The 9,652-nt window shown below is 35.9% G+C and overlaps 1 protein-coding gene across 2 annotated transcripts in view; it reads left to right on the top strand.

Annotated features, from left to right (window-relative positions):
• The first annotated feature begins 228 nt into the window (after positions 1 to 228).
• LOC149827316 (hyperosmolality-gated Ca2+ permeable channel 1.5-like) overlaps positions 229 to 9,652 on the top strand; it is a 75,547-nt gene continuing 66,123 nt past the window's right edge. Inside the window, exons 1-2 of one of the 2 annotated variants that reach the window (XM_090019277.1) lie at positions 229 to 517; positions 8,155 to 8,548. In XM_090019277.1, the coding sequence (XP_089875403.1) occupies positions 8,235 to 8,548 (314 nt within the window). In that variant the 5' untranslated portion in view covers positions 229 to 517; positions 8,155 to 8,234. Of the gene's footprint in view, positions 518 to 1,194; positions 1,338 to 8,154; positions 8,549 to 9,652 lie in introns of those variants that run through there. The other variant, XM_090019278.1, reaches the window with a different exon arrangement.

Below are 9,652 nucleotides of genomic sequence, written 5' to 3'. Positions count from 1 at the left end.
AAAAAGTGGATGAACTTGCATCGAATAAAAGCAGATTTGAAAAAATATATGCTTTTTAAAGAAAAAAACCTTTTTTTTTTGTTATTTAAGGAATATTTGGATCAAGAATCCCAATTTCCAAGGATATGAGATGCAAGACAATTTTCCACTGATTTAACTTTTACCCAACAATTAGAACGAGTAAATTTCAAATTTTAATAAACGTGAGTCTCAAAAAGCATATATTCTACCCAATAGGGGCAACAAATAAATTTTAGGTGGAAATTTAGTCCACTAAAAGCTGTTCACCTTCTTCTCTCTCTCTCTCTGTTGGAATCCCACTTTTCTTCTCCTCAACGGTTTCTATTCCGCCTTTTCATTTTGCTTCCACACCCACCTTCTTGTTCTTGTGTATTCTGAAGTAGTGGTTCTGGAAGAGCTGAGCTGGGGCTCCAGAGTTGATGATTTTGTGTCCAAAGGAAGCAAGGAATCAGATACAGATCTGCCTTACAGCCAACCCCATCAAGCCGTTGCAAAGGTAGCGTTTTGAAAGCCACATTCTCAGCTCACCTTTTTCCTCCCTGTCCTTTTCTTATTTGCATCAACCTCTCTCTCTCTCTCTCTTGAATCGAATTCTCTTGTGAGAGTGAAGGATCAGGCTTTACTTTTGATTTCTAATCCAGGTACTGAGGGGAATTCTGAGTGGGTGTTTGGTTTTACCAACTTATCCAGATAAGCAAGCATATGGTGTTGTTGTCCATTATGCAAAATCCAAAGTTATCCCGTTTATGCGGATGAGTGGGTGAATCCAAACATGACCTAAGGGGGGGGGAGGGGGGGGGGATGCATTTTGGACGCACCCCACTTCCTCAGAAGACTGGGATAACTTGGGTGGTTACCCTGTGGAGCAGACTACCACTATGCAAAATCCCAACTTATCTCGTTTATGTGGATAAGTGGATATGTATTGTTCTCCACTATGCAACGTCCCAACTTATCCCGTTTATGCGCATAAGTGGGTGAATCCAAACATGGTCTAAGGGGGCTCGCTTTGGACGCACTCCACTTCTTCAGAAGACGGGGGTTATTTGGGAGGTTGCCATATGATCATACTACCAGTATTCAAAATCTCATCTTTTCCCGTTTATGTGGATAAGTGGGTGAATCCAAACATGGCCTAAGGGGGTGTTTGGAAGAACCCCACTTCTTTGGGAGATGGGATAGCTTGGGAGGTTGCGTGTTGGATCATAATACAAAATTCCAACTTGTTCAAGTTTTATGTATAAGTGGGTATCGAAGGTTCTCCTAAGATTGGATTCTGTGGCAGGTTGTTATGCCTAAAATTTGACTGAGAAGAAGTTAGTATTTGAAACACAGAATCTTTTCTCTTTTCCTTGTTTCTCAACGCTTTGCTTGATTTTGATTCATCTATACGCCCGCGTCCACACACACACACACACACACACACACACACACACACACACACACGTGCAAATTGTTCCTTTTATGGGTTTGGTTCAGTGTGATTCTTTTCCGGTTTCACTCTTCTGTTGAGCTTTAGATAAGTTATGAACGTGCTTCTAAACTTAAGTGGCAGAAAATTTCAAAAATATCAGGTGATCTTGCTTGACTAGTCTGAGGTAGCTGCAGGATCTAATCCTTCTTCCTGTTGGGAAGATAACTTTTCAGTACATATAGTTCTGTAGGATACCGGGTATGGTGTTAGGAGCATAGAGAAGCATAAAGTAATGCCTTTGGATGGAAGCTGCAGCAGTAGCTTCCTGTTGTCTTTGCTCAATTATTTGAAATATAGGCATACATGATTATTACTTGGATTCTGCAGTTGCCATCACTTACGGAGATTAGTTCTATTGCAACTCATGCGAAAATAGTCATGAATGGAGGTCCAGAAGAGAGTGTTTGTCGAACCTTATTTAATTGTATAAATTAAAGTAATTGAGTTTGTTTCCATAGCAGAGCCGTATATAGGCTAAAGCTCTTCAGCTTCTTTGGGGAAGCTGGTTCTATAGAAGACATGATGTTGCACAATTGCTTGCACTTCTCCTGGATGTTGGGTGCTACATCCTTGCTTATGAAGTTGATATTTTGAAGAATAGATTACTCACATGATGTAATTTAAGCTGCACAAAAATTGGAGAGACATTTGAGAAGAAGCATCTTAAATTCTTCGGCTTTTTCTTGGACCTGAGATGATTGCTCTCGCCATGAATAATTCTTGTCACAAAATAAATTTCTCATAAACTTCATGAAATAGAGGAAATTGGTAGCTTGATTTATTGACCATATGTGGGCTAAACAGTTAGATGTCCCTTGCATAGTACATGGGCTAAGCTAGATTATGATTGTGTGAGAAGTGATGCATTGGGTTGCTGATATGTGGATTGTTAATCATGCTCACATAGTTCATTATGTTATAGATTATGTACTAGTATTCTCCTCCCTCGACATCACCATCATCATCAGTGTTATCAAAAACGCGCCTTGAGGCGCAAAAGGTGCGCCTCGCCTTGAGGCGCGACCCTCTGTGCCTCAAGGCGCAATTTTTTTTTACAACAAAATTTTAGAGACATCAAAGTTTTTGTAGGTTAATTTCATATATTTTCCAGTTATTTCAGTTATGTAATAAGTTTATTAGTATATTACTATATTTTAACTTTTGTTGGTTATTCTCGTATATTTTTCAGTTATTTCAGTCATGTAATTAGTTTCTTAATATATTTTAACTTTTCCTGGTTAATCTCATATATTTTTCAGTTATGTAATCAGTTTTTTAGTTAATTTTATATGTTAATCTCATATTTTTTAGAATAATCTCATATATTTTAACTTTTGTAGGTTAATCTCATGTATTTTTCAGTTATTTCAGTTATGTAATCAGTTTCTTAGTATATTTTAACTTTTGTTGTTTAATCTCATATATTTTTCAGTTATGTAATCAGTTTTTAGTTACTTTTATATGTTAATCTCACATTTTTTAGAATAATCTCATATATTTTAACTTTTGTAGGTTAATCTTACATATTTTCCAGTTATTTCAGTTATGTAATCAGTTTCTTAGTATATTTTAACTTTTTTTTGGTTAATCTCATATATTTTCCAGTTATGTAATCAGTTTTTTAGTTACTTTTATATGTTAATCTCATATTTTTTAGAATAATCTCATATTTTTTAGAATAATCTCATATATTTTAACTTTTGTTGGTTAATCTCATATATTTTCCAGTCATGTAATCGGTTTCTTAGTATATTTTATCTTTTGTTGGTTAATTTCATATATTTTCCAGTTATGTAATCATCTTTTTAGTTACTTTTATATGTTAAGCTCATATTTTTTAGAATAATCTCATATATTTTCGAGTTATTTCAGTTATGTAATCAGTTTCTTAGTAAATTTTAACTTGTTTTGGTTAATCTCATATATTTTCCAGTTATATAATCAGTTTTTAGTTACTTTTATATGTTAATCTCATATTTTTTAGTACTTATTTGAGATTTTCTATTTCTTATTAGTCGTTATTTCATCAATAAAGCATTTCTTTATTTATTTGTATTTTTAGATATTTTTTTATAATTTTTTTAAAGTTTTCAAAAAAAAAAATTGGGGCTTATGCTTTACGCCTCGAGGCTTACGCCTCGCCTCGGTTTTTGGTGGAGCGCCTCGCTACTCCTCAATGTTTTTCACAACACTGATCATCATAATCTGAAAATACTTCAAGTTTATAGTGGTTCTTGACTGTGGAGGCTTTGTTATGGATTGGCTGTCTAGTATTGCTTTTTACATGTTTTGATGGTGAAGTAATATAGAAATCCTTCATGCGTTGTTGAGTGAACTTGTTTTATTATCATTGTTTCATTCCCTTGGTCTTTGAATAAGAAAACTGGGGCAACAAAATAAACCGAATGCATCAATAAGGAAACTCTATGCCTAGGAGTAAGTCTAAAACATCCAAAAATTCTGCTGCAGCCATAGCTGTGTCATCTCTTATTGTTGCATTGCCTTCTCTCTCTCTCTCTTTAACTTCTAACTGTTGAATTGAGACCCCACTTACTATTGGTGAAGACTGAAGAGAATCATGAGAATTATTGCTGCAAGATGATGTTTCCATGCCAAAAGCACTCCCCTCTGTGGTGTCTTGCATTTCTTGGGATCCACCTATCACTCTGGCAGGTCTTATAGGTTAATCCAAACCGAAGCCGAACTCCTCCGATTCAGGATCAAAGAGAGGGAACCATCGCAGCACTAACAGGCATCTATGAGCTATGGAACAGGGTCCTCCCATTAGAAAGAACCCTAGTAAAAAGTCCTCCACTCCTCCGATTGGAATTTCCGCAGCAACCACCCATGCGATATAGCCACTACCGACAACCTCCCATACAGAACCCAATTCCTTTGCCTCCCCCATGCAATATAAGTAACAAGCAATTCATATTGATTCCGAAGGCCTTAGAGGCATAACCTACCTTATCAAAATGAATGATAGGCTGCTGAATCAAGTCAAACTGATAACATGTTCTCTTAATGTTTGTTGATCAATTCATTGTTATGTTTCATCTTGGTCTGTGACTACTGCATAAGAAGTTTTTAGTTCATTCAGACATTTTCTGGTGTAGAAAGGTCAAAATCAAATACTTCAGCCAAAATATCTTTAGAAAGTATCAAGTCCATCGTAATAGTCCCTGGTCATTTGCAATTTGATATTCTTATAGAGTATTCAAGGTCATGCTAATTTTCTTTTTATTTTTTGCTATGGTTTCTTCCACAGTAATAAACTGTAGCAGTAATTTGACATTGACATCAATAGGTGCAAGAAGTTTTGTGCATCTAATGTAGGGAATGGTGCCCCCCTTTTTTGAACAATGCAATGGGATGAGCAAAACATGACCTTGACCTTAGGACATGTGATATTCGTGGTTGTTGCAGAATCTATAAAATGACAGTATGAGATTCAACAGTATGAATGAGAAATAAGACAAACAATACAAGAAATAGATATAGGCTGATTCTCGATTGAAGATTATTGTGATAAAGATGAATTTCCTTTTTGCCTTCCTTGAAAAAGTAAAGATGAAAGCCAGCAAAACTAAACTGTTTGTCTTATCTTTCTGCACAAATCTACCATTTCTCTAAGCTTCAAGGCAATTCTTTTCACTTCTTCTCTTCTTGGCAGCCTAACTGCAGTACAAGTCAAGCGCTTTTATGTACCTTGGTTAAAAATGGCAGGGGATGACACTAGTGAGATCTGAACCTGAGAGATTTGGTTAGAGATATCCAACCAAATTATTTTGAAGAGTATAAAAAATTGATGGTTTCCTAAATCACCTATTTTAGTGGTGCAAGTGCATGGCAATATTGTTATATCAACTTCAAAATTTTGTTTTGGTGCCAGAAATTTTTGACAGCTGATGTTCTGTCATTATATATCTCAACTCCAATGCTAGTCATGCCAAAATATTCTACTGTCCATAGATTAAGAAGTCAGCATCTTTTGCTACATGGTATGAGTTCTGTCACTCTTGTTGTAACTGAAAACATTCTCTGCATACAACTTCGTACTCCATATAGTTGATCATTCATGAAGGTATGCCAATGTTTCATGATTTTTGAGCATTATTCCTACCACTTGATGCTTTATAGAACCAAGATGATATTGGCTCTCAGTTAATAGTTGCTATTGGCTGATACTGTGTATAACGTCAGTATTTTTAATACCCTTTCATGGTCAATCACACAGGTTAGCTGTCAAAATGTTCAACTCTATGTAGATTAGTTCAAAAGCAGCCAGTACTAGCATGGAATTTTCCATGCACTTGACTTGTTTCAGAACTTATGGCTACTTCCCATAAACTGACGTGTTATCCAAGGTCTTTTATCATGCTAAGTTATGACAGACTTACCTTCAGCTTTCTAGTAGGTTGTGCCTGGAGATGATGATGGATATTCCAACTTCCCTTCATGGTTTTCATTTATTACTCTTCATGCCACCCTGTCAGGGCAACTGACATGTGGGATGTATCTTAACATAGGTCTGCACATGAGCAAGCTCGAACTGAGCCTGGGCGGTTTGAGCTTGGTTAGTTAAAGAAAAAGGAAATGCACAATCTTGGTTCGAGCTTGAGCTAAGTTTGAACAATATGCGGTTCAAGCTCAGGTTGGCTTTGATGTTTAACTCAATGATGAAAAGAAAAAGAACAAAAGTGGAATGGGAAGATTCAAACTTGCCACCTCCCTTAGCCCTATGCCCTACCCATTAGGGTAGGGCTTCTTTTTCGGACAAATATGCAACACAAGCAGTACATAATCCTTTTACAATCCCACTAGGCGAACTTCTTGAGCTTATTCAAGAGTATTTATCAAGCATGGCTTGTTTACTTGAACAAGTCTGAGACTCTTTTTGAGCTTGGGTCCAAGTCTGAGCCTAGCTTAAACGGGTCGAGCCCAAGCTAGCTTGGTTGTAGTGCACTCCTATCTTAACAGGAATAGTTTCAAATGCTGTGCATTGAGCATCATCTGTCAAACAGTTGAAGCCCTTCATTTGCTATGTAGTTTCTTTCTTTCTTTTTCCGTATCTCACATTCATGGCTCAAGGGTTTCTCTTCTATCCACTGCATAATGCCTTGCTAGGAACATCATGGTGGATTTTGTGAAGGCTATCTCAGTATAATGTTGTGCCCTGGAACTTGAAATACAACTGTCCAATAGGATCATTTTCTTCCTAAGATGTAAATGGAAAGATTTCATAACTAGGAAGGTGCTAGAATTTCTTGGCTCCATATGCTGGTAAGCAATTCTGAGATGCCTTTGGAAGATGCTTTTAGTTAATTAGATGGAAATCTGATTGGAATTGAGCAAGACTGATATTCTCTTTGTCAAGCCTTCCTTATATCCATAATTGTTTCTTAACAATCCTCATCATCAGCTATCTGGGGATTGGTCCTTTTAGTGTTCTTTAGATGTGAATTAGTATTTCAAAAGCAATGGTTTTTGGATTGAACTGGGATAATTATGCAATAATGGAGGTGTCTGTGGCAGGACGGCAGTGAGAGATAGGAGGATAAAAATAATGGGAGAAAGATTTTGAGGAAATTTACTGAAGCATTATTTGGATCATAGTCACCTGTATCGTTAAAGGTAATTTTTCGGTGAGGGTATTTCTCGGAGAGATTTTCAAAATTTGATAAATCTCGGGAGTTGAAAAAATTGGAAAAAATATAAATAACAACAAAAAACTTAAGAAAATAATAAGTTTTGTATTATTTTTCTTTCAAAAATATAAAGAAGCATGTTTTAAAGGTTTTAACATATAAAAGAAACCAAAAGAATAGGAAATGCAAACTTAAAATAAAAAATCTAAAAAATATCGTGATAATATCGCGATATTTTTTATTTGCCGATATTTTGAAAATATCGCGATATATTCCCGATAGTATAGGCAACCTTGAAATTGCCAATGATATCGCGATATATTCAAAATATCGGCGATATCGGTGACAGAAATTTGGATCCTCATTACCGAACAAAGTGAAAGTTTTTATTATGCTTGATTGCCTAAGTGGTGCTGAGCTTGAGTAGATGACTACATTCACTCTTGGCTCTCAACTCCTATACTACTAGAGTCCTAACTGAGCACCTCATCTTGCCTTTGATAACATTGGTATGCTGCACTTGGTTATCAGGACTATGTGAATTAACATTGTTCATTTTATGGAAAATAGGAAGCTGATACAGATTGTTGTTGATTAAGTAGACATTATCTAATTTAACTCATTTTCTTTTGTGTAGTTGAACAGCCTAAAGATGTTACCTGCATAAAAGTCTTCCCTAAACATGTTACTTGCATAGAAAAGCTTTTCTTGTAAATGAAAGTACTCAAATATTTTTCAAAGTAAAGAATCTTTTTGTTTATTATACAGTTATCTGAGAAATCGGTTCAGGATAGTGCAATTCTTCTTTTTATTTCGAAAGTTTTTTTGAAAATTCTCTCTCTGCAGCTAAATATTTTCCTAAAGTTGTTATTGCAATACTTTTGAGGTTGGTTTTAATCTTGAGATGTTGCTTTTTATTTTTCCCCTTTTTTCCTCTTAAGATAGATCAATGAGAATCACTTTGATTTTATTTGTTATATTTTATCTGATACAATTTACTATGCATTTCAGGGTGCATTTCATTGACAACTATTTCGTTTATCCAAACATTCAACAAGAACACAAAACTCCTTGGTTTTTGCAAGGCATAAATGGCTACACTTTCTGACATGGGGCTTGCAGCAGCAATGAATATCGTCACAGCAATTGCATTCCTTATTGCATTTGCTGTACTCCGGCTGCAGCCAATCAATGATAGGGTGTACTTTCCAAAGTGGTATCTTAAAGGTTTACGAAGCAGTCCAACAAGTTCGGGAATGTTTGTCAGCAAATTTGTCAATTTGGACTTAAAATCCTACTTGAGATTTTTACATTGGATGCCAGAAGCATTGAGAATGCCAGAACCTGAACTAATTGACCATGCAGGACTTGATTCTGCAGTTTTCCTTCGAATTTACCTGGTTGGGTAAGCAACTTTTGCTTTTCACCTTTTATTTCTATTGGCATGTGCATTCTGGTTTGTTGTTTTCCTTGATATTTAGTGGGGCTTCCTAAGTACAAGATATTCATTATAAGATCGGGTGCTGTGGATAACTTCTAAAGCGATCTCTAAGTTTGGAAGTTGTTTGAGCATTGAAGAAAATGAATGTTCATGATTGCATAATGATAAGGGGTAAAAAAAAATTGGGGTTTAATGAATCTAACCTAATGCGATCCACTTAGTTTGTATGTAGGCCTAGTTCTTAACCTGTTTTCCATGGGGCTTTGTTTGTAGTGGTCGTATACCTATTCACGTCATAGTCACCTATATCGTTCAAGGTAATTTCTCGGTGAGCTTTTTCTCAGAGAGATTTTCAAAAGTTGGAAAATCTTGATAAAATTTAGGGAGTTTTAAAAATACAAAAAGTATGAAAAATAATAAGAAATATAAAAAATAATAGTTATTCTTGGAAAAATATAAGGAAATAACTTTGAAAAGCTTTTAAAATACAAAAACACCAAAAAATACAAAAAATGGGCTTAAAATAGATAAAATAAGTTTTTTTTCAAAAATATCTCAATAATATCGCAATATTTTTTTCCTAGCTATATTTTAAAAATATCGTGATACTTTTACCTTTATTAACAGCTGACCAGTATTTGCCGATAATATTGCGATATTTTCAAAATATTGGCGATATCTAGGGTGGGCATCGGGCCAGGCAGCCCGGCCCAGCCCACCACGGGCTGGGCTTGGGCCTATAAATTAGGCCCAAGCTCGACCTAAACTGGGCCGGCACGGGCTAGGCCGCAGACCGACACCGGTTGCCTGGCCCGTGTATGTATATAATAATAATAAAGTAGAATATATTCTATATAAAACATATAATATAATATATAATATAATATACATTATATAAAATATATATTATATTATATATTATATAATAGGCCCACGGGCCTAATGGGCGGGCCGTGGGCAGGGGTTTTCCCAATGGGCCTACCCAAATTGGGCTTTTGGCCTGGTCCATTAGTGGGCCGGGCCAGGCTGACCCATTGCCCACCCCTAGCGATATAGATGGCACTGGTT

This window comes from Nuphar pumila, chromosome 10 (genome assembly GCF_984573655.1).
Source record: "Nuphar pumila chromosome 10, dmNupPumi1.hap1.1, whole genome shotgun sequence".
Taxonomy (NCBI): Eukaryota; Viridiplantae; Streptophyta; class Magnoliopsida; order Nymphaeales; family Nymphaeaceae; genus Nuphar; species Nuphar pumila.
Note: the sequence above shows the minus strand (reverse complement) of the source record. Positions and strands in the feature narration are given on the sequence as shown.